Raw genomic sequence first — 26,211 nt, forward strand, 5'->3', positions numbered from 1 at the left:
AGTTGGAGTCTGCACTTACAATGTTACAGCAAATACAGGCCTCAGAGCACAAAGAGATATTGAGTAGAAAGCCAGGACTGGCTGAAGGTGTAAACATGAAACGGGGCTATTAGCTGCTTTGGAGGAAGAGTGTTAATCAAGATTATAGGGGGTAAACTAAGCTAGAGTCCAGACTGGCTTGACCATATTACTGGCTCTTGCTTAGTCTGTGACCGTGAGAACTGGCTTGCCAAAAAAGAACATCCCAGCATCACAGACTCAGAAAGATCATTTTAAAAGTCCAAAAACTGTGTATTTCAGCGTGAACTGTTTTCTCTTGTTCAGAAACAGAACATGTATGTGAAAGTGTATTTGCATCTGACCTCTGCAACTCCATGTGTCTCACTGAACACGTGTAAAACCTTCGGGATCTTTGACTCCGCTTTAGTTTGCTTACGTAAATTGCATTCAGTAAGCTTTTGAACAGCTTCTGAGGCTCCTTAAATTGTTCAGTTAAGAGAGAGGAGCTCAGTAATATTTGTGTCCTGCATTCCGGTAACTTTATACTGTTTTTTTTTAGATAAGTGTATGTTAGATTGATTTAACATTTGGTAAGTGTATTCATTTAACACAGTGTGCAATGTAACGCTTAGTTGAGCTGAACAAAAAGCACTGTCCTTTGGTACTGAAAGGATGGAGAAAATTATAGCACTCCAATGGCTAAAATGCACAATATTTAACCAGTAAATCCAGGATTCCGATCCTGACTGGTTTTACCAACGTGTGTGACCTTGTGCAAATCATTTTACTTCAATGTGTCTTTTTGTCCTTGTTACATCTGATAGCATTTTGAAGTAATTCAATTCGGTGTGACATATAAAAACCTCTCATGTTTATGGCATTCTAGACTACACTGTTTCTCTGTCAATAACAATTTTGGCCATATTTAAGTGGCACGTGATAACTGACTTGTCTCGGTTTACACACGGTGTTACTGTAAGGACTGGGGAGTTGGTTAATAAATGTTTCTAAATTTGTATTTACAAACGTACAGGTAAAGCACACATTCACTTAGAAGATTAACTGGGTACTGAATATATCAGCTCAATGGCACTCGTTGTATCAACCTCAGAAGGATGAAAGACTAAGTGGGGTTTGAACCTCTGACCATGAGGCCAACCACAGGTCCCTAGAGTGGGTGCATTGGTCCATGGAGCCACAGACCCACTATAACAATGTATGGCTAAAATAACTTTAATGTTTGCTGTGAGGACATCTGCTACAATAAACTCATACACTTCCAGGTGTTTAAGAAACACTTTTTTTAATTTGAATGTATTTTTCTATGTTTACACAACGTTTATTGTGTAATTTACATACTAAATGTTTTGTCCCTGCTCCGATCTCTATTTTATTTGATGGTTTGCCTACGTCTACTTGGGACACGACTTTATAAGCCCTTTAACCTGAAAAAGGGTGGTCTTTTAAAAGAGGAATTAGGGAGTCCCCTGCTAATCATTGTTTACGATAATATAAAAAGGGATCTTCTAAATAGTAGTACAGCGTGCTGTGATGACCTGGCACAAGCTTTTCAGACTTGCAGCACAGTGCTATTTCTAAGCAATTATAAACACTTTGGAGCAGCTACTTTCGAAACCGCACAAGATTGGCAGTCCTGAGCATTTCTTGCTGCTGGTCCTGGCTCTTCGATGCTTTGGCGCGGATAGGCCTCGCCCCCTCACTTCCCATCTATGCGTGTATTATTCATGAACCTGCCCTTCAGTCTCTGTATCCAGAGGCATACGTTGCTCAGCTGTGTTTACCGGTGAATGCCCTCGTTGCTAGACCCAGCCCTTTTACCAAGAAACAATTATGTTTTATCCGTTTCTTCTGTAATTATGTATGCGTTCCATAATATTGATTGCACGCTTGTTAGGTGGGCCGCTCTCCGCCAGTCACTTTCAATAAAGTGTGTGGGGGGGAATCTTCCCACATATGTATGTCTGCGCGCGCATGTGGGACTGTGTATCTTTGCGTAACCTGCCCTCCTGTGACAGGCCCAGGGTCACTCCCAGTCGATGACGCGCGGTTGCGCGGAGGGGGCTTCTGGTGGGAGGGGAAGGGGCGCGCGCGGAAAACCTGCTAAAGGAGCGCGCGCCGCGGCGGCGGCGGCGGCTGGGTTGCCGGCTGAGGAGCGCGCGCTCGCACTCCATCTCTCTTAGTAAAACAGAGAGGCGGGGAGCCTCGCGCAGCCCTCCTTTTATTCCTTCCCCAGCCGCTGCGCCGCCCTCGGCTCCAGTACGAGCACCTTCTCCCCGCCCTGTTTGTTTTGTTTGCCTCCCCGCCCCCTGGTGCTTTGCTGTGCCGCCGCACCTGGCGCTTATTGACCTGGTCCTCTCCATCCCTCTCTCCTGCAGGACCAGTGTGCTCCTCCAGCGGCTACAAGAAGGCGGATGATGAGATGTCTGGGGCTACCTCCTCCGCGAGTCCCGCTCTGGACGGGACAGCCCGACTCATCCAGCTCAGTCCGCCCCAGAGCAGCAAGTTCAGGGACAACAGAGTCAGGTAAGGTCCTAAGGGGCAGGGCAAGGGACGCGCTATGACATCCGCGGCCAGGATGCTGCCCGTTGCTCTATGGGCTGGTTGCTCACCAGAGCCCTCACCACCAACCTTCACAACCGCAGCAGAAACTTCGAGCGAGGGGCATCTGAGTCAGACAGAGATGTGCAATCTGACCATCCCACCGAACTACACTGACCAGAATGCTTCGAAAGACTGAAAATAGCATGCATTAAAAAAGAAATAACATGCACACACTGGTACATCACAGGTTTACAAACATTATCTCACCTTCTTGGTGCCCCTTGGCTCTGAAGTGATCTCTGCAACACTGGCATACGCTCTTATGGGTTCCCTAGTCTGTGCAAGGCACCTGCACGTAGGATCACTTTTTGTGACAAGCTAAAGCCTTTTACTATCGGCATACATACTAAAACGGGACTGAACTCAGCACGCATGTAATGATTCTCAGTAAGCCGACGGAGAGGCATTGTTTAGTCCGTTCTCTGTGTCCTTTATTCAACTTTATTTATGGGCACGCTTGGAGAAGACTAAGGCACAGTACGTTCTGCCTCCTAGATCATGTGAACTTAGAATGTTAGAACTTAGAAATGTTTAAACCAAACTCACTTTGTAGAAGCCCACCTTTAGAATTGGACCATGGGACATATGCCAGCATATTTTGCTCCAAAAGCAGCTGCCTAACCTGCAGTGTACCAGGAAAACGCCAGAGCCACAGATTGGCAAGTCCGGTCAAGCAGGGCATCAACACTCTCCCTAAATCTCTTCATATACCAAAGCTGTAGTAGACGAAGGCACGTTTAGGTTATAGACTGTAGGAATTTTGTAACTTGGGGCAACTGCGAAATCTATCTTGTTTTCTCAATGTTTTATTGCTGTACCTTTACTCATGAATGACAAAATCAAAAATACATACTTTAAAACAAAAATTGCAGGGCATGGGAACTTTGAAGACGGTTTCCAAAGCTGATGCTAGGAGGAGGAATAACCACCACACCTTATCTCAACCACACCCTAGAACTTCCACCCAAACTGCTAATAAAATATAATATATCATAATACAAATGAAAATATTTGGCACAGAAATAGTGTATTCACATTTTTCAAAACCTTTGATGCACTCAATTGCAAAGAAATGACCAGAGGTCGCTTTTCTCATTATGTGCAAAAGTAAATGGAAAAGCAGTCATTACTTAAAACTCAAGCAGTATACGTGTTGGGAGTTAGTCGCGCATGTTCTATCCGCTTCAACAATGTTGATATAAGGAGACTGAAATGCCACAAGATAAATTTATAATGGATATCACTTCAGAAACCAGTTTCTTCTGTACACTCATTTTAAAATCCGCCCGCATCTCTGCCAGTTTTATTTGGTTAGAAAATAATAAGCACGTGGCCTAAACTGATTCTGGCTATGGTACCGAGATGTAGCACTAGGGATACATGTGAGAGCATCACCGATTGGTTCAACTAAACATGTGGGTGAGTCACTGGAAGCTCGAGCCAGATTACTGCCCCTGACTTAGCTCGAGGTGTTCTTGGACTCTCGAGCCCAAAACAAGCCAAGCTTTCATTTGTCTACTGCCTGCCACCCACACTCTAATCTCATGCACTAAGAATTAAAGACAAACCACTCACCTATGATGTTAAACAGGAGCGGGGAAGAGATACCCTTTTTGTAACTAAATTGCACAGTATTAAACCAAAACCCTGGGATCAGTACTGGCTTCCCCCTTGCCCAAATTGTGCGATTCTAAGCAAATATTTTATTTCACCAAGCCTCCCTTTGCTTCATTATCTCATGACAGCCCCTTCAAGTGCATGAGTTCAGGGTGTGCACTGTACAAAAACCTCTTGCTGTTGAGTTATAGACTATAGTGCTGCTCTCTTTATGAGCATAACCTAAGCCACATATAGGATACACGGTACAACTGATTCGGAGAATGTACGAGTAAGAATATTTATATGTTAATGTTTAAAAACGATTGTATTTAATACATATCTCTTAATGGAGTGACATAATCGGATGTACAAAGGTGAAAAGCTTCAGTGTGTTAAAGAAATATACATTTTCAGTTTTGAAGAGACTGTATTATAATTGTACGTGGTATATATTGAATGATATACATTTCAAATATTTTCATGGCTTGGCTCGTGCAAAGGCTCCGAAAGCCAAGCCAGACACTTGGCTTGGCTATGGCTTAGATTTTCATGTTAATTTATTGACCGTCCCTCCTCTACAACTAAAGTGAGCCTAGATGTTTTCTTTGTTTGCCACTAATGGGCCATATTAAGCCAAATTATCAAGTTTGTATTTTCTAGTAGTTTTAACTGTGCCAAGGAAAGCGGACCTTACGCAGATGTTACTGGAAAGTTGGCACATTTTGATTGTGGGAACACGTCTGTACTGTAGGTGACTGTATGTCAGAACATTAGCACAAAATATTGTCCTATAAAATATGGTGATCGGAATATCAGCTGCCATACTAATCGTGAAGGTAACTGTGGATAGATGTGCTGTTAATAACCCAACATCCAAGTGCTGGCAAGATATATCACAGATAAGTATAGTAAATCTACACGGACCTATAAATACTTACCTTCACAATATTCTGGTTACCATATTTTTGCATGACAGTGTTTAAAGCTCAGTATTCTTTTAGTATATATATATTTTTTTGTCTGGCTGTCCCTAAGTTGATAATGCGAGTTTTGGAAACTTTTCATTAACTTGTCCACATTTTCCTGTAGCAAACCATCTATGTGTTCCTGTCTTTGTAGAAAGTCAACAGATTTTGTTTCATTCTGTAACCCACATTTTTAAGCAATTGGTTAAGTTAGATGTACTAGTACTCTGCTTCCACAGAGGACCAAATTGTGCTGCAGGGTTGACTACGTTACGCAGCAACAAAAGGCAGCGTAATGCTGCACGCGCTGTGGCAGTATTCTTTTTGCTACTTCGTCCTTTTAGCTTTGAACCCGTGTTATTATTGTCTGGGCTAACGTTTAGCCCCGTGAGTGTCGGCTGAAACACCACAACACAGCAAATGAAAGGTGGCATGTTAACCTGTGCCAAAGGGTCCACCACTTTGCAGCACCACATATGGCACTTTTAGTAACACTTGTGTCAGACAGGAAAGCAAGAAGAAAACAATATCGTAATATATATAGTGCAAAGTGATGGATATATGCAGAAGAGAATGAAGGCTTATTTTCATTTTAATAGAAATAATTTTCTTATGTGGCACATTGGCTTTGAGTCTCAAATGATGATTTCTTTACTGCAGTTTCAAACCCCTGTAGCAAGGTGCAGAGAGGTCCAAGCAGGTGGGAAGAAGGGAATGTGAAGGATTAAGAGAACAGTTTGGGTGGAGATGCTGATAAGCTAACCTTAAGGTTCAGGTGAGAGCGTACCTCATAACGTTGACGATAGTTTTAACCAGTGCTTAATTTGTAAATAAAAAGGTGCTGGTGCCCAAAGCCCTCCTCTTAAACACGCGGCTGCTGCAATTAAATGTGCGAACACGGAATACTGGGGCAGCGAAATCCTGAGGCCGTCTCGGGCCTCTCCAATCCATTTAAGCCACTCCCTGCCCCCTTCAGCTCACACCTGCAGTTTTCTGCTTTCTCTCATTGTGACGCTTTTTCGTTTTTTTTCTTCCTCCGTCTTTCCCATATGTGTCTTTTGCTCGCAGCAAATGCTTGTGGCAGAAGACTAAGCGCCGGCCCTAAAAAATAAGTACCGGTGCTCAGCACCGGAAACAACAAGCACAAATTAAGCACTGGTTGTAACCAAACTACCTCCATTGTCAGCATTCATAGGATGGTTGTAACTCCAGTGGGGTCACATCGCTTGGGTTTTAGGTGCCCTTCATTTTAGTATGATGAACAACCGAGCTTTGTTCCTCCTTTCGATAACAACATGAGGATCTCTCCATAGTATTACATTTGTTAGAACAGGATCTACCAGCTTATCTGTCTTTCTGATTCTCCGATTCTGTGTTGACAACTAGACACTGCACAGCATCAGTTTAACACCTTTGCTCCTAAACCTTTTCACCCCAGTGCTGATTTCCCAGGTGGTAGATCATAGTAATGAAGCTACATAATACTCAGTGTATTGTAGTGTGTGCTCTTTCTGAAAGGAACGAAAAGCGTTTTATCCTGGCATTCATTTTATCTCCTGATGGAGGTTCTTTCATGCTCTGATATTTCATCTCTTGAAACAACTTTTTTTTTTAAACAGCAGTGGTTTGAAAAGATTATTCTTTTGAAAGTCTTGACAGTGAGATAAACTCAGGTCTTACAACTTGTTATAACTCCTGACGAGCTGCCTGCACAGTGAAGCAGGCTCACGTCTGGAAGTCGTGGCCACTTGAGGGTAGAATATAATAAATCAGTTCTTAATGCTGTTTGAAGCGATGCTCCGGAGAACAGAAAACACCTACTGCATTTACTCTGTGGCGTCTGAAGGAACACAGCTATTAAGCTTGGGTTTTACAAATGCTCTCTTTCTTGATGTTTGCCTAATGTTTTTTTGTATGTACACCCAACAACCAAGAAAAAAGCTTAGACTTTCTGTGAATAGTGACGAATGATGTAAGAACTCCTCATTTCAGCATGCTCAAAAACTGACAGTGTTTGGTGTGGCTGGTCGGTATTAATTCTTTGAATACGCAAGAATTTGGCCTGAAACGTATTTTTAACTATTGCTCTTTGCTTCAATGAATACAGGGTTTGAAAGTCAGGAGGGAGGTTGCCATTTGCCTTTCAAACATTTTATTGGCTTTAAGTAAATGTCGTGAAGGAAAGAAAACACAGGATTAATAATAATTGTGTTTAAAGAATAGTCTGACTTAATCCTCAATTTGTATGCTGTATTTGGTTCTAGTCTAGTTTTAAACTACAGTGTAGTTTTATGTTACTTAGATCAAAAACATATTCTCTCAGTTTTATCAGTTCTCCAAAGTATGGGGTTGAATGTTGCGATGAAGACAAGAACGATACATAACGCAATAGTCTTTTTGAAATGGCCACCCAGTTCTTGCAGTTATCTCCCTTGTACTCAGGAATTACTATCGGTAATCACACGTTGCATTTACTGCTATCCTTGCTGCACATCCCAGTGTGTCAAAGCGTGGTTCCCTCTGAGAGGCTGTCCCCACAGTACCCTGGCGGCCTAACCTCTGTAGTTTACTGTTCTGCATCTACCTGTTATATTACCTTTGATGACTGACCATCTCCTGTAACACTGCATTTTCATTCTAACACCATCTTTTGAGACCCTTATTTTACAAGAATATGTAATAAGTTAAGAGTCCTATGGAAAGTTAAACCATACAAAGGGTTCCCCCACATTTTAGGTCGATTGAGCAAGCACTCTGACGTGTTGTAATGTATCTTTGGGCTTTTAACAATACCCACTGTACGTCCATCACTATCACTCGTTCCTGGGCTTGCCTTTCAAAAATCCTTTCTTGTCATTTGTAAAATCTTTACATTTGTCTCTCCTTGGGGCAGTTTTTTTACCGCCTAGGCCATCGACCCTGTTACGTGGATAATTGGATGTTTGCCGATGTGTTTGACTGCAGACAAACTTTTTTCCTTTTGTGTTTCTCCTTCGCACTCATGCTCATGGCGGCCATGGCGCTTTGAATCGGCTTGCTTATGTCAACTGTTTTACTTTTCATTTTCAATTTATGTAGCAAGAAAAGTCCAGTAAGGAGTTTTCAATGCAAGTAGCTCTAACTCGAGCAAACGCAAGAACCATTGCATTGCAAATGCTTGTTAGTTACTCTGTTTGTATTCTCGCTTTGTATTGAATTCCATGCCCAACTTTCTCCTTCTTACTCACACCGACGGCAGATATCTCCAAGTGCTGGATTTCCACTTGGCAGTCTCCAGTGTTTTATACATTCATGTAGTCTTACAGAAGCACCAGCGTAGTGCCAAATATGGTGCTTACTCTGTTGGAAGAGTACATGGGTGTACTATTTGAAATCCAGTCGTCACCTCTAACTCCCCTGCACCCTGTGTAATTCCTCTTCATCTGACATCGGACCACCCCAAATGATGATTTCCCATTTGACTGTCATTTACCTTCAGTTGTCTCTTTGAATCGTTCTCTCTCATTGTGTTCTTTTTTATGAAGAGTCCCTTCCTAGAACCATGCTTACCCCCTAAGATGAAGCCTCACATCAACAACTGTGGTCTCTGTTGCCCCTCTGTGGTCTTGTGTGGGTGTTCCACCTCATCCTGGTTACACTGGTGCACTCCTTGTGATCCTTCAGCTCCCCTGGCACTTTCTGCCTTACCCTACTCTCATGCTCGGAGCAAGCCTACTGCTCCTGGTGATAAGCCACTACCCCATCTGTGCTCCCACGCTACCATCCTACCCCTTGTGCTTCTGTTGGGAAGAGGGGTCAGGATAATTTTTCACTTTGATTCACTTCTCTACGTCCCTCTCATATAAGCAGTTGGGTACCCCTGACCCAGAACTTCTGGTGTGCCAAATCTCACTTTCACCAGTACTCAGTAGGGACGTGCAAAATGGCATCATTTTTTCATAACATTTCGTGAAATTTGTTAGAAATTATGCACAATTATTGTGAAGTGGGGTTTTCAGTATCTTTTTTCGTGCAAGTTCATACCACAAAAAAGTTGTGCAGAACATGTATCTGTTACACATTTTTTGTCAACCGGTTCCCACGGGTGCAGATATCTACCTGAACGTGTGTAATGGAAAATGTCTTGTAACGCCAAATTCCGGAATCTACCATATTTAGGTGACATAATTTACATTTCGCCCAGGCCTTGCTTCTTCACCAGAAGGGAACCTTTGATTGAGCACTGTGGAGAGCCAATGTTGACATTACCACCAGGGAAAGCTATTTAGAGAGCATGTGAATGTCGTTTCCTTTCTGTTTTAGTTCAGGAACGTGCCCCTTATTTATGAAACTGACATATAACGAGATAAAATACATAAAAAATTTAGAATGGACTTAGTCTTGCAAAAGTTAACAAAATGCAAGTGTTGGCCTCGCATCGCAAAAAAGTAAAAGTCTACAATGGAAGAAGTAAATGCGCATTTAATACATATACATAGAGGTATCAGAAGTACCGTGTAGATAAACCATCACAATAGTCCAGGACCTCAGATAGTTCTTGATGTAAAAGACTTAGGGCCATATGTACGAACACATTTCCCCATAGACACAGAATGGGTAAAACCCTTTGCTACATCTGGCCCTTACTGTGTCCTTCTGTCATTCACTTGTAATTGTGTCAGAACCATTCAGCATTCCTCTCTTGTGTTAAACAGAAGCCACCAATATCGCTTTTGATCAAAGAGATGTACTTGTGCAGCATTACATAACAGTATATACTGTTTACTGTTGAATCCCAATAGTTGTGTATTAGTTTTAGATTCCATTGTGGATACGATAAGCGATAGCATGTCAGTCAATCTCATTCTAGGGTGTGTTATTTAATGCATTTACACGCTTTTGCAAGATTTGTTTTGATGAACTGAGGCGTGCACACTGCTTTGGCTAGGATGCCGTTCATTTCGCAAATCTTTAATTGGACTTTCTCCATAATTCACAAATCATATTTATGAACTAGGTGCCCAGATTCCTTCAGTTACACATACGCCGTTTTGACTGGGGTATTTTGAAAACAGTTCTTAGTCCAGAATCCACTTGTAATTTGCATACTGCATATAAAATTTAGTGATATACTTTGTGAATGGCATAATGCAAAATGATGGGTCCCCTGGAGAATGTGTTGAGTGGCCCCTCAATCTCGCATGTAATGTTTGGTTTTGGGCTGAATGGGAATCCCCTGAAAGGCTGGGGGGCCTTAAAGGGTTGGGAGCCCCCCTGCGCTACAGGAGCGGCAGGGGGCTATATTCTGTTTGTTTGTTTTCACTTGCATCTTTGTGGCTAACATGCAGTGGCTTCTTTTCTCTCCATAGTATTACATTAGTTAGAGCAACATCTGCCAACCTATCTGCCCTTCTGGTTGTCCCATTCTATGTTGACAACTTGATATTACACAGCAATTGTTAAATGATTTTGGTCATAGTGTTGATTAGGGATGATTGTGTCCCCTTGTTTTAGCATCTGATTCATGAATACCTTGATGCTGAATTCCAGCTCTGTCTCAGAATACAGACATTGCAAAAGAACTACAGCGTGTTGAAAGAACTAGGCACATTTGTAACTAGTAAGCCACAAGTTAAGGAAAAGAATCAAAGCAAATTTAAGGACATAGGGCCATATGTACAAACACATTTTCCCATAGACACAGACTGGACAAAATCCTTTGATACATCTGGCCCTTACAATGGGAACACGGGGGACTCTTCTATCATTGATGACCATGATGACAGCCTCAAGCGAAAACACAGTTTGAACTCTATCCATACTTATTGTTAACAGTTTTTCACGGTTTCGTCAGAGGAGAGAAGATGGTGAAACCATACAATACAAACAAGGGGACAGTCACTAAGAGATGCTAAAGGGACATGTACACTGGTGATGATTAGCACTGCGTGGAGGCCCAACTGAGTGGTACTAAATCCTCCACAGTTGTACCCATAATATGGCCCTGACCGATGCCGTGCTCAATAGATGCAGATAGTTTGGTTTGCGAGGTTGAGTAATTGATGCTGTTGTGGAGGTAACACATACCATTTTAATTGTGCCCCCATAATTTGGAAAAATATGTTTGTAGACTAAAACCTAGGCACTCCATAAGGATATACATTTAAAGTTGAGTTTCCTAGCCAAGAGCATTGGCCTGGGATTTCAAACCTGGTTATAATAATCCACGGGTGAAATCCCAGTCTGTTATAGGGATCCACCCCTCCACACTGACTACACCTGGAAACCTCTTCTCCCCTGCTGTACTGTGGTAACCTGCTGCAATAATGCATTGTAAGCCGGTGTAGTTTTCTGCTGATCAGACAGATTAATTGTTCTGTGGAGCTGGCCAGTAGTGGAGCACGTGTTCTGTGGGCTCAGACCTGTTGTACACCTGATCCCTAGACAACGAGAAATACTGGCAGCAAGGATGGCCTGTTTCTCAATGGAAGTAGTATCAGCATTCTGATAAACTCTGAAAACATTTGAAACAACCAATTGAAACAACAGCCGTATCACTTTTCTAATCTATCTCTTCAAACCAGAAGGCAAATTCAGGTAGACTGTGTTTTAAAAACTAAATTAACAGTTACATCATTATTTGAACCAAAATATATGAATTACTGTTAGAATCACAGACACTTCCATCCCAAACTGGTGCCATCAATAGTTGTCCTAGACAATTAGTAAATACACATTTTCCAATAGCATACAGAACATCTATGTGATTTATTGTATAAACCCATTAGTAAATTAAAATCAAATCAAACAGGATTTATAAAGCACGGCTAGTCACCCGTGAGGATATCCAAGGGCTGAGAATATTGCTTCTATAGGGCTCAGTTGAAAAGCCAGGTCATGAGTCCTTTCCTGAATTCTAGATGAGAGGAAAATGTTCGTAAGTTGTTCCAACATTTTGCTGCGAGTTAGGCAAAGGAGCGTCCTCCACCATTGCTTTGACAGATGCTGTAGGTCTGTGCGAGGGAGAGGGAAGCGGAGCACACATGTCTAGAGGGTTGGTGGAAGTTCAGGTGGTGTTTAAGGTATGCTGGCTTTTGATTGTGAAGGGTTTTGTAGGTGTGGATCAGCATTTTAAACTGACATCTCTTCTGAATGGGGAGCTAGTGGAACTTCTTGAGATGGGGGTGGTGTGGGTCTGTTTGAGGAGGTCAAGGATAAGTCTGACCGCTGTGTTCTGTATGGTTTGTAGACTTTTCAGGAGATGTGTGATGATTCCTAGGTAGAGTGTGCTGCCATAGTCCAGCTGGCTGGTGACTTGAGCTTGAGTGGCGGTTCGTCTGATGTTGACAGGGAGCCATTTTAAGATCTTATGGAGCATGCAAAGAGTGAGGAACAGACTGAGGGGACTGCAGTGATCTGGGTTTTCATGGTGAGTTTGCTGTCAGGATGATTCCAAGGTTGCTAGCATGATCTGTTGGAGAGGGTGCGGGTCCTAGTTCGGAAAGCCACTAGGAGTCCTTCCAAGGGGAGGTGTTATTTCCGAGGATCAGCACTTAGGTTTTGTCTGTGTTGAGTTTTAGGCAGTTGTTTTTCATCCAGTGAGCGATGCCTGTCCTGCACCTACGGAAGTTATCCCTCCTGGTGGAGGGGTCTTCTGATAGTTAGAGGATGAGCTGGGTGTTTGTATAGGAGACAATGTTCATTCTGTGAGTTCTGATAATGATGGCCAAGGGGGTCATGTTTATGTTGAACATTGAAGGGCTGAGGGATGAGCCCTGGGGAACGCCTCAGATGAAGTTCTTGGGTTTTGAAGTGAAAGGTGGTAGGCTCTGGGTTCTCCGGAGTGGAAGGAGGTGATCTAGTTGAGGGCATCTCTTTGGATTCCAATGTGGTTAAGCCTTGTGATAAGTGTGTGGTGGAGTACGGTGTTGAATGCAGCTGAGAAGTCGAGGAGGATCAGGGCTGCTGTTTCTCCCCGATCAAGGAATGTTTCTGATGTTGTCAGTGGTAGTGATCAGGATGGTTTCAGTGCTGTGGTTGGGGTAGAATCCAGATTGGGATAAGTCCAGAAGTTGGTGTTCCGTGAGTTGGCGGTTGATGGCCTTTTTGTGCACCTTTGCGGAAAAGGGGAGCAGAGGAATATGTCTGTAGTTCTTGAGTTCTCTGGGGTCAGCGGATGGCTTCTTGGGAAGGGGTTTAACTTCTGCGTGTTTCCATTCTTTTGGGAAGGTGGCCGTGGTTATGGATGAGTTGAAAATGGTGGTGAGGTTGTTGCTGATTATCTTGCTTCTGAGGTTGAAAATGTGGTGGGAATCGGGGACTGGAAGTGCTCATAAGTGGACGGAGTTGATGATGGCTGGGATGTTTTCTGTAATGAGCTGGTCCTAGGTAGTGAGCAGGTGGTTGGAGGTTGGAGTCTGCATCACCGTGAGCGAGGAGGCTGAGGGTGTTGGCAGCAGTGGGTTGAAGTTCAATGTTTTTGTAAATGGTGGACATCTTGTCATGGAAGACGTCCGCCAGGGTGTCTCAGAGTTCCAGAGAAGGGGTGATGATGTTTTCGGTGACTGAGGGGTTGGAGGACTCTCCGATGATGTTGAAGAGTTCTTTGCTGTGGTTAGAGTTGGCTTTGATGTGGTTTGCTAAACACTTCTTTTCATCTCGTTCAGTAGCTGGTGATATTGGTTGAGGGATGACTTGAAGGTGGCTCTGTCTGTCAATTACTTATGCAATTCACATTTTGGCTTGCTTAGTTTTATGCAGACTGCTGTGTGTCAATGATGTTATAGTAGTACAGTTTATTGATGCCTGGGGGCATTTAGTGTAAGTGGCCACAGCTATGCGCATGCATCAAGGAGTGCACGCACATTGAACTTTGACGTTGTTTGCTGTTGCCTTATCCATGACAATGTTTCTTTCTGCCTCTTCGTTCATATGTCTGGTGTGACATTTCCTTACTGGCTTCAGGTGCACTGTCCGGCACTTCCCAGATCTGGGAGCAGTGCAGTGTGTCTGCCTGAGGTGTTTTGTGCCTTCCCTCAAGCTGCTTGACAAGTGAAGAGCCTCATGACATCCCCTGCATTGTGGGTGTTGCAGAGCTGGAGAGCAGTCTTCTTCTCCTAGCGGTGACAGACACACCAATGTGACCTAAGGGAAATTTCTTTTCCCTCCTCTCTTTTAATGGCTACACAGGTCACTATAAAGGGAGGGGGGCAAATTAACTTATTGGATTAAATTACATACCTTGCAAGGCTGTCCTGAGGCTTTTGAGACAGTGGGCAGGTGCTTATGAAGTGATCCTTACACAGCATTCTATTGTTTACTACTTTGGGGGTATCATGGTGTAACAGACTGTTATTGTATTGGTTCACATGATATTAGTAAGCACCTTGACAACACATCACAGGCAAACTATTGATCCCTACAGATATGTATGCTGGATATGTATGCAGGATGGGGTGACTAATGGCTGACATCCAGCATGGGGAGGCTGCATGAAAGCTAACCAAGCTGACAATAAGTACCTCATCTGACAGAGACAACTAGACGCAGATTCCTTATATTAGAATTCTCCCCTAGGCGTCAGACTGGATCTGGAAATTTTTTCTCCAGCAGTACCTCTGCGTGTCTGTAGAGAGCGTCAAGCGACTCTGCAGAGACATTGTCTCCGGACATGACGTCAGCGGAGTCCATATATTTCATCCTCCGATGCTCTGACGTCAGTTTCTTCTTTTCCGTGCAGCAACACTGATCCTGTGTATCAAGTACCTTGGGCGTTTTGGCCTTTTTTTCTATTCGATCTTCGGGTATTTTTGTAAACTATTCTAATAACTAATTAGTGTATATGCCTTCTGGATTTAAACCCTCTGGATCCTGTTCCCAGCAGATGTCAGTCACGGATCCACATTCCATCTGTTTATGGTTTCTGGGGTCTTATCACGATGCCGACAACTGCGACTCCTGCCATCGTATGAAACTGAAGTCTTTGAGGGACTGTCACATGAAGCTCCTTGCAGCGCGAGGGGACAAGTCCTCTTCTCGCCGGCGTCGGAGTCTGTCTTCTTCTTCTTCCCATTCTTGGAAATGCTCCAGGAGTCATTCTCGGATGGTTCCATCGACCTCGTGTGGTCCTTCGGCATCTCCAGATTAGTCTTCCTGGATGCCATCACCCTTCGGCATCGGCGTCACCGCCCCCGCATTCTCCTCCTGTGGAGTCTGCTACTGAGTGGACTCCTTCCCTTCTGCCGTATCCCGGTGCCGGGGCGACTATGGACCAAATGCAATGTTACTATGCATCTCTACATTCCATCTTTGGTTCTTCCCCTCACTCTGGAGCGCCTTTGGGTCTTATGGAGGTGGTGAGTACTGTGACGGGGTCTTCGCCGGCGGTTTCCATCTCGGTGCACATTCATACTCTCAACTGTGAATCCGGAGTCGGATCGGCACTGGTGCACGGCCTTGTACAACCTCCGTCTCTATTGCCTGATTCTGTTGTCCCGATGCCCCTCATGGTGCTGTTGGGTCAGACGACTCCACTTGACACCCCTATACTGTTTTCCCCGGAGTCGGACGATGCCACTTCCGAGGAGGCTTCCCCCTCTCGAAGTCGGCCGACGCAGGGAGTGGCGCCGTGTGATTTGAATGTGGATTCTGTACTGGATCCACTGTCTGTGCCTCCTACTCAGCCTCCTGCACCCTTAATGGGCCCCTTCCGGGTTTATCCTCTGACTGGGTGCTTGATTTAGCCATGGCTAGTGGCCTAGACTCCTCGCGGGCGTCTAGCCTACTCTCGTCCCCTGGATTGGCGACAGAAGCCAGCTCTGCCTTCGCAGATTCCTTGAGGCAGGTGGCTGACGTTTTGAACTTGCACCTTCCTATGGTGCAATTATCCACTGATCCGTTGTTAACTTTTACTCCGGATCATTCCTACACTGAACCCATTTTGTCTTTTTGCGAGGCTCTTTACGATATTCTTCTTGGTGTCTGGAACCAGCCTGGTTCTGGTCCTTCAGTGGACTGTTCTATCTTACACAGGCATCGGCCAGCACAGGAAGATCCTTTGTGCCTTCGCCACCACCCTTCGCCTCTGTGGTTTGTTAACCAAACTGCTTTGGGCATCCCGGCTTTGGAGCAGATTCCTCTGACTCCGCCGCACAGGGAATCTAGTCAGCTGGATGATGCGGGCAGGCGTATGTTCGCCTCCTCTAGTGCCGCTCTTTGTTCCACCAACACTTACTGTGTGTTGGCCAGTTTTTCCCATACTCGCTGGGACTCCGTGGAATGTTTGTTGCCATCGCTCTCTGAGGATGTTTGAACTTCCCTGACTCCTTTGATCAGAGATGGTCAACAGGCTGCTCGAATTACAGTCCGCTCAGGCATGGATTCTACTGATTTCATTGGTCAGGTCATGGCTGCCTCTGTTGCCATTCGTCGCAGGGCTTGGTTATCCACTTCAAATTTTTCATCTCCGGTGCGTGATGCTCTTCTTGATATGCCATTTGATGGCAAGTCTCTTTTTGGGGAACATGCAGATTCAGCCTTGTGCCGTTTTTTGTGATTCCCATGTTGGAGACTAATGCCAGTCCTCTTCTAATGCACTTACGCTGCTCCGTTGCAACTATATTTGCACTGCCAGGTTCCTCTCAGATGTGGGCCCTGTTACATACTCATCTGTTTCTGTTACATGTTATTGCATTTTGTGCGGCTCTGTGACTTCTGAGTCCATTCAGAGTCTCCTGCTGTTCTTTCTAGTCTATTTTTTATCCACGTTGGATATTGTTGCACTTCCTTTGGTGATACTCTGCATGCTTTCAATGCTACTCCTCCTATCAGCAGTGCTGCAGTTCCATGGCATAGTCTAGTGCTTCTACTTCCGTAGGCACCTCTGTACAGGGATTTGATTCCAGAGCACGTTACAGTACATTTCAGTATACTTTCTGTGTGAGTTCCAACTCTCAATTTCATTTACATTTGGTGGATTCTCACCATGCTAAGTAGTAGTTCTACTTCTGAGATGGGCTGGGTGCCCTCTTATCATTTGGCCATCTCTACTGGTCGATCCCTCCGCCTACTCTTGGTCTTTTCATTTTGTGGTTAGTGGTTCTCTTTTTGTTGTGCATTCTGACAACATTGCCTCTCCTTTTGTTTACCCTAGGCATCTTGCCTATTGTCTCTGTTGGTAAGGCGACTGGGTTGGATATCCGCTCTTTTGAGCTTTTGGCAGTAAGCTACTTTACACATTTACCTTGTTTTTCTAATAGTGTGGGAGTATGTTGTACTCCTCCGGGAGCTATTTCTTGCCTACTTTTTGTAGGATCTCCACCTCTGTTGTCGCTTCCTCTTATATCTTCTACGAAGGCTTCTTTTCTCATTTTATTAATGGGTTCTACATTGTCCTTGTTTTCCTCTGCTACAGGCTCATATTGGTGCTTGTTGCAGATTCCCCCAGCCTTTCAGGGTGTTCTTGATTGCTTCTAATGTAACCTACGTTATTCACATTTCTTCCAGGACCATTATGCTCTGGCTCAGTGTTAGCGTCTCTTACCTTTAGTGGCACTGGCTCCCCCATTCCATGGGTTCCCAGCTAGCCAATGCAACAATCTTTTATGTACACAAAAAAGGACAAAACTAATACTGTACTCTCCACTGGAGAGTACTTTCCTCTCTTTCCATTTTACCTCTTGCCTGCTCCTTTCGGGTCCTTCCTGAGTTTGTGATCTCCCATGCTGTTGTTCACAGGCTCTTTCTTCTCACAGGATGTTGTGGATTCTTTTGTCGTACTCCCTTTTCTTGAGGCAGTGCCGTACCTCCTTCTTGCCTATAGAGGGGTTATCCCTTGTTCTTTGGTTTTTAATCCTGGTGCCACATTCTACTGTTTCCTCCCACCTCGACTGGAGGGGTACTATGCTGTTCCAACCCTGGCTTGTGCAGCTTTTTACAGCTTGCTTGGTGCCCTTTTCCTCGCCTTCCTTGCGATGGCTTGGGAAGAGTGCTGTCTTTTGCTTCCTGTTGTCGGTCTTCCTTCCATTATTCTTGGCTGATCTGCTGACAACAGGTCATTTGGTCCCCTTCTGTGCACGCCTGCGGGGATTGTTTCCTTCACAGGTGTCTCTTGTCTACCTGCTCATTGTTTATGAGCACTGATCTGTTAGTTCCGTCCTGTACATTACATCCTTCTGGCTCAGGGATGGTTCTCTGGTTTCCCTATACATCTGGTGTTTTTGACACCTTGCATAATTGCTATCTTTCTTCCTTGGCCACGGCCAACGGTTGTCTTTCCATGCTTCCACGTCCTCCTGGACATGGTCATAGACCCTCGCTCTTTTGTGGAGTGGGTCTTTTCAGACTCTTGTCTCTTAACATGTCTCTAATTTCATGTTCCTTACCTGACCTCATCTTCCTTCGGGGTGCCATGATTGGTTTGCTTTTCGGTCATGCTCCTTTCAATATGTTCTGTGCTTTTCTGCTGCACAGTTCTGTGGGCTCCTTTGTGTGCGGATGCTTATTCTGCCTCTGGTTCCCATGCCAGGCTGCTTCCTTGCTTTCAAGCCTGTTTTCATTGTCTAGGCTATTTGGTTCCCATTCATTTCCTTTCTCACTATAATTTTTTGCTCTGGGTTCACATGGGACCTTCATCTTCTTTTACCTTGTTGTTCCAGTTCCGCTTCAGTGTTCTCTCTTGGACTTTCTCTCATACCCTGCCTTGTGTATGTCCGTACATTTTGCACTTTTGCGCAGGGCCTTGCTGGTCTTTTCTCCTTTATCATTATATTGGGGCCTGGAACTGTTTCCCCTTCTCCCTCTGAGACAACCACTGCTGGTCTGCCTGTACTCTTTCGGTTTTTCATTCGTTCTTTTCCTGACCCTGTGTTTTATCTTGGCTTCTGTGTGTTTGTCACATATCACCTCTGCTGGGGTACTATATCATTCTGACTGTGAGATTGTTTGTATACCATGCTTATGCTTGTCCTTCTACTTTGACTCTTTTACACGTTTTCTCTCACATGTTTTCTGGTTCTATCTCTCACTGTTTTTTTGCAGTTTTCACTTCCCTGTGGGTGTGGTTGCTACCTAGTTTCCTGTGGACACTTTCCCTTACCAGTCCTGACTTAGCATTTCCCCTGTGGATATGCTGGTCATTTTTTCATATGAGTAACTTATTTTATTCTCTTGCCCTCTCTGTCGCGAACCTGGTTATTCCTCTGTGTTACCGGGTTGTGCTTTGCAAGACTGGTGTGATCCGTTTGCACCCCTCTTCTTGGGGGGGGGGGATTGCTTGGGTATCTAATTCTAAGATAAGGAATCTGCAGCTAGCTGTCTCTGTCAGATGAACAAGTTACTTACCTTCAGTAGCGCCTTATCTGGTAGAAACACAGACTAGCCGCAGATTCCTTATCGACCCACTGATCCTTCCCACTTGCGAACTGTGTACTTTACAGTCTCGCTTAGGGTGATTTTGGGTGTTTTCTATTTTACATCTCATGACGTGTCTTTTCTTTTCTTGTTAGCATATAAACTATTACTTTGCTTTACTATTTCACTGCTAGTTTCTCTGTGGCTACGTGTTGTTCTGTGGCTTCAAGTAACCAAAGAAACTGACGTCAGGGCGTCGGAGGAGAGACTATATGGACTCCGCTGATGTCATGTCCGGGGACGACGTCGCTGCGGAGTCGCTCGACGCCCTATACCAATGCATAGAGGTACTGCTGAGGAAAAACTTTCCGGATCAAGTCTGACGCCTGGGGGAGAATTCTAAGCTAAGGAATCTGTGGCTAGTCTGTGTCTCTACCAGATAAGGTGTTACCGAAGGTAAGTAACTTGTTCTTCACAGCTACAGAAAGTGAGGTCTGCTTCACTTTCTAGTGGGTTACTTATTACAGGCCAGAAACCACCTTTATATGGGCTCCGGTCCTAAAAGTGGGCTGATTTGATTTCCCCTGAAAGGAAACTTGGATGTCTCCCAGAAAGAGTCACAAGCCCCCTAGTCTCTAGCTCCTTATAATCATGATGTCCCCTTGCAAGTTCAGAGAGAGACACCATAAACAGTTCAAAATGACCTGAGCTTTCGTAGCTCTCAACCCTAAATATCTTCTGCAGCAGCCAAGTTCACCCCAGTCTATTTTTCATAGATGTATAAGGAGAAAGAAGTTACTCACAGATCAGTAGAATGATTGGGAAAGTACCTCCTAAAGTTGGCAGGTGGGAGAGCTGACTTCCTATTCTACATCTGCTGTTCTAAGTAGCCCAAATAATCACGTTCTCATTAAATCACGCTTTGCTTTTGGATAAAACAAGAGTGATAATGGGGCACTAAAGCCTGCAATTTTCTCTTCAAAGAAACTCCACTTGGAGAGAGTTCAGACTGACAACTGAGGAAAACAAAAACAACTGGAATTTAAACACTAGCTCTTCCAACTGTAAACATGCACAAAGAAAATTCCCATGTAACTAACTATAAGGCAAAGGGCAGGGGGAGCAATTTTTTTCAAGCCTCATTTCAACTTTACAGACACTTAGGGCCTGATTACAAGTTGGGCGGTTGAACCGCCACAACCCCAATATGGTGGTGGTGAGGTGGCCGTCAAGGAGGTGGCCTCACCACCATCGTATTATGAAGTTTCCTTGGGCTGACTGGTGGGAACGTCCTATTATGATGTTTCCACCAGTCATCTTGCTGGAAACAGTGCAGCGGCATTGGCCTTGGCTCCCTCAGGCGAGGCCAATGCCAATGCACACAGCACCCTTGGACTGCCATAGCAGGCAGTGTGCATTGCAAGGGTGCTGGCAGCGGGACCGCTACACTGCCTATGACATGGTCATTGGCAGTGTAGAGGCCTCCATGTGGCCCCCTGTGGCCCCCAACTCTGCTTTTCTGGCAGGCTTTTCATAGTGGGGACCCCAGCACGAAAAGACTGGCAGAAAGGAAAGTCGTGATCAGCACGGCGGTGACAAACTCGGTGCGCTGTGGCTGACCACAACTTTGATCGCCGCCAACCCGTTGGGATCACTGATCCTGGCAGAGGTGGCGGTCTCCTGGTGGTCTGACTGCCAGGATCGTAATCTGGCAGTTGACTGCCAGGTTGCAGCAGTACGACAGCCACTGAGAGTTTGGCGGTCCTAAGACTGCAAAAACTCGTAATGAAGCCCTTAGTACTGAGGGTCCAAAGTCAAGAAAAAAATTGCCCAGCTCAAGAAAGAATCATCTGTGACTTACTTGCCTGCAAGAAGGAGAACAAAAGACCAAATAGTCTAAGGGGTTCATTTAAATTTAGGCGCACAGGGAACTCCGTCACAACGGCTATGGCTTTCCCTCCCTACTGATATTATGGTTCACTGCCAGATTTAAATTTGAGCAGACTATAGTTTGACAATGGCAGAGACTACTCTGTCTCCTCCATGGTCTAACTCCTCTGACGGCCTGATGGGTTAAGGGCTGTTGGAGGTTTGGCAGCATGTCTGCCGACCTAATTTAGATGAGTGGCTATATAGCTGATTTTCAATGCCCATTACCACCAGGAAATTCCTGGTGTCAAGGGCCATTGAAAAGTGAACAATGCATCCCTCCCCACAGTAGAAAACATCCATGGGGAGGGAAGCATTTTTTTATTTCCAAAACAAAAATCCCTCTTTGAGGTTTTCTATTTAAAAATAATTAAAAAAAATTGCAAGCTGTCCGTCAAACTTGCAACGTATTGGCATTACTCCATCACTCTGGTGGAGGGCAGGCCATCCACCAAGATTTAAAGGAGGCCCTAAAACTGCTTCATGTCAGTAGCCTAGCAGAAAAGCATGTATACCCCCTCCCATGAGTCACACTACACAGACTGCTCTAACTCATTATAAGAAGTGAGACGTGAGCTTGGTGGAGAGTAATCTCTTATCTTCAAATTCTGAGGACTTTACCATCACCACTGCTATTTGCCTAGAGAAAACAAATATAAGAAGCTATGCAGGCTGTAGTTAGGAACTGTAAACCACAGCTGCCCTGCCCAGGAAGTAGAATTAACAATTCTTGAGCCAGGTTATGAATTAAAATGTATCCAGGATGGATCCAGCTGTCTGACCTGTACGATTTACATAAAAAACTGGAAACTAACAAGTGGCTGTATTGTTGTAAACTGTGGTTCCAGTTATTTTGTCTCTCCTCTGAGGAGAAGCGAGCTAAATATTTCCCAGTCAGGGTCTCAAATAATTAATTACACTGCTACTTTTTTCTGCATTTAATAAGAATATTTTTTTTATACCCCCCTTATTCTTGCAGCATGCTTTGGCATGTGAAATGCAAAGACAAATTAGAGATTGATTCTTCTTTCACCTAGCTCCTCAGACTGCCCTCCCAGGTGTGCTTTCCATCATTGTTCTTGTTCTACTGAGGTAACACTTGTTTTAATACTTTCATTGGTTGTAATAGCATAATTTTTGTATGTATATTATTTGATACTTGTTTCTGATGTATGCCTCTGATACCCCTGTGGTGCCTTGAAGTCTATTTTGTAAGTTGTTAAAATACACCAGCAAGTTTTCCATTCCCCACCTCCAATCGGGATATGTAGTGGGAGGGGAGAAGTTTATAAACTCATCTCTAAATGGGTGTTGTGCATTTTGCTGCTAACTTCTTGCACAGATGGGAGGAGTTAATGCAGTGTGCATTAAACATGCAACATAAGGTAGCTGATCATGGAGGTAAATTAGAGCATTAGACTTATCTCTATTATTAAACATTTAAATTATAGAGGATTTTCTGCCTACAAACAGATGACTCGCACTATCCACTAATAGTGAATGGAGAACCAGATCACCCCTTATCAATATTGCCTTTTCAAAGATCAATCGAGAGCCAGCTTCTTAAGGGCCTCATTATGAGTTTGGTGGACGGGAAGACTCGTCCGTCGAACCTTCGATGGGGAGGTTGCCGCCTTACTGGCTACCTCCCCGCCAGCCCCTTTGTGACTTTTCCACTGAGCTGATGGGCAGAAAGCCCAGTGGGAAAGTGGCAGCAGCATTGTCACTGGCTCATAATGGAACCGGCGGCAATGCTGCTGCCCCCAGGAGGCACCAGCACCCTTGTAATGCGCACTGTTTGCACAACAGACAGTGCACATTACGAGGGTGCTGGGCAGGGGGGCCTACACTGCCCAGGGGCCCCCCTCTAGCCCCCTGCATCTGTTCTCCACAAACCTTTTCATGGTGCAACCTGCACCCACTGTCAGCCCATCGGGATCACCGATCCCGGTGGAGACAACGCTACCCTGGTAGTCGGCCCGCCAGGGTTGTAATGTGGAGGTCAGACTGCCACAGCAGCGGTGGTCCTGACGGCCACAGCGAGTCTGGCGGTGTATTGACCGCTAGTCTCGCAATGAGGCCGTAAGTGCTTTACAGGTTCCCATTTAAGCTTTTGGTGCATGGTTTGCACAACAGACAGTGCACATTATGAGGGTGCTGGGCAGGGGGGCCTGCACTGCCCAGGGCCCCCCCTCTAGCCCCCTGCATCTGTTCTCCGCAAACCTTTTCATGGTGTAACCTGCACCCACAGTCAGCCCATCGGGATCACCGATCCTGGTGGAGCAGCGGTGGTCCTGACGGCCACAGCGAGTCTGGCGGTGTATTGACCGCTAGTCTCGCAATGAGGCCGTAAGTGCTTTACAAGTTCCCATTTAAGCTTTTGTTGCATGGTTGATGTTTGTCTACAGTATTTTTCATATCTCGGTCAAGCAGGCTATTTGAGTAGGTAGGAACTTGGGCACTCCAGATGGGGGTAGTTAGCACTATACAAATACTACACTGTGACATGTTATGCCACATACAAGTAATGTTTCTATCTACCGTATTAAATCTCAGATTTCATGCTCCTCAAAAATCTTCTTCTGTATGCTTAAAGCATACTTGAAAAATTGACCTTGACTTAAACAAGCAGTTGTGTCTCTCGCCCTCCTTTCTACTGAATCATCCTCTCCTTACCCTCCAACCTCTGTGTACCTTACTTTCCGAGTGTAGCCAACCTTCAGCTGCATGTCTGTCTAACTACTCTTTATTGTTGTATTTCTGCAATTTGCCCTCACCACATAGATCACAACCTCCTCTTTGAAATTATATCACTACAATCTGACAATACCAACCAATGGATAAAAACAGCAAAATAGCCACTGGATTAACTACTAACCTTATGTTTCTGAGCATCATGCTACCTACCAAAGTAAGCACTGTACAAATGTAATTACAAAACAATATCTGTGTACAGTGTTTACATTATGGGGCTGTGTTAGTGCCATTTATGGAATAATAGAATCCTGGGTTGATGAAGGGTGTGTCCTGTGGGGGGTTAGGCTCTAGTAGGAGATTTCCCACAGGACCTGTCAGGAGGCTGTGCGCACTGTGTTTTGGACGCAGTTTGCTCAATGGGACTGGGCATATGCCTATCTTTGAATATGATTAAATATCCTCGAGAAATGTACTGAAAAAAAACAAAGGTTAAAGTGACATTATAGTTAGGGCTTATAATGAGATAAGAGCCAACATTTTAAAACGAAAAAACTACTGAAAACTACTGAAATTTGCCAGTTATAGGTTAGTGAACCAACTATAACTTGTGCCCCTGTCATGCACTGCTTATGAACTTACATAATAAATCACTCGTCCATATATACCTTACCGGATATAACTAACTTTTTCCTGAGCATTAACCCCTTCATGCCCAACCGAATGTCTCAAAAATGGCTGAACAAACATACTGCAAATCATAATAAGCATGCCTTCTGAGTAAAATTCAAATTTTTTATAATGTAATTAAGTTAATCAATTTCTTCAATATTAGAGAGCAAAGTTCCTGTGAGATTTAAAACATTAAAATAGAAAATCACATTTGTTGTCCCCCCTAACTCTTTGGTGGCCCTCACTTGATAGATCAGCACACAAACGTTCCATGAAGGAGCTAAAGTGAATACACTTTTTAAAAAAGTTTTTTTTGGGCAAACTTGCCAAATGGCACCCAAGTGATTAGGAAAACAAAAATTTTCCTTCTGTAGAAACTCTTGTTTTGCAACTATAGATTTTGCTTACTCTCCTCAACTTAAATTTGAATCTCTCACTGTGACATTGCCTGCTGGTGCAGCGGACCCACCAAGTAAGTATTGAGATGCACTCACCTGATTTCTACTTCAATAAGATAGCTTTGTTACCCATCAGCATTGTTAGGCCCACAAGTAGTTGATCTGGAAACTCTATCAGGTAAAGAATGAGGTGAAAATATCAGTCATATGTCCATTATACATCTTATGTTCAAATGAACGGAGTATTTTATCTTTTTATGTGCAAATATCTTGCCACTGAGGGAGAACACACTTGCATCAGTTCATCATACAATTTAAGTCATCAGAACTATCCTTTTAGTTCCATCATCAATATATTGTTGCTATATTTATTTTGATTTACTTATCTTTTGTTGTTTGTTCATAATATGTGTACTAATGCTGTTTTATTATATTGGTCGCTAGTACATGCTGCTCCATTGTTTTCTACCTGACTGCATGTGAAATTCTGTAATGCATTTGTTTACATTTTTATATGATTTCTATTAAAATTAAATCTCTGAATTGGAATAAAGAAAAACACCTGATCCTCATTACATTGTTAAAAAGCTCTTAGAAATGGTGGTTAGGATTGAATGTGCAATTTGTGAGTTGTTGATACAATCTTGCAGCTATGTGCTTGAAGGTCTACTTTCATTTGCAGTCACTTAGGAAGATGCTGATTCCTAAGAGTGTGATTCCTCTGAGACTAATCTGATTACTGTTTTCTTGTGTGGTGATAAACAGGAAGATTACCGTAGTGTGAGGGTCTTCTCTGGGATTCAAGGCATCGAGTTGTTGAACGGGAATTCAGTATTCCGTGAGTTAGTGCCCTTCATGAATGTGAAGGTTGTCGGTGTTTGTCAATTTTTTGATTTCCGATTTATTAAATCCTGAGTGTTTACTTGTTATGTTTGTGAGACTATCTTAATTAGTGGAAGCATCCCCCTAACATGCCATTGGTATTTATCTGATCCGTATTTAAA

General features: G+C 44.0%; 1 protein-coding gene across 1 annotated transcript in view; it reads left to right on the forward strand.

Moving 5' to 3' along the window:
• Window positions 1-26,211, forward strand: part of ATP8A2 (ATPase phospholipid transporting 8A2) — a 1,954,943-nt gene that overhangs the window by 318,557 nt on the left and 1,610,175 nt on the right. The window contains exon 2 of the mRNA XM_069202231.1: window positions 2,397-2,544. Within this exon, the coding sequence (XP_069058332.1) occupies window positions 2,397-2,544 (148 nt within the window). The remainder of the gene's footprint in view (window positions 1-2,396; window positions 2,545-26,211) is intronic.

This window comes from Pleurodeles waltl, chromosome 8, assembly GCF_031143425.1.
Source record: "Pleurodeles waltl isolate 20211129_DDA chromosome 8, aPleWal1.hap1.20221129, whole genome shotgun sequence".
Classification (NCBI taxonomy): Eukaryota; Metazoa; Chordata; class Amphibia; order Caudata; family Salamandridae; genus Pleurodeles; species Pleurodeles waltl.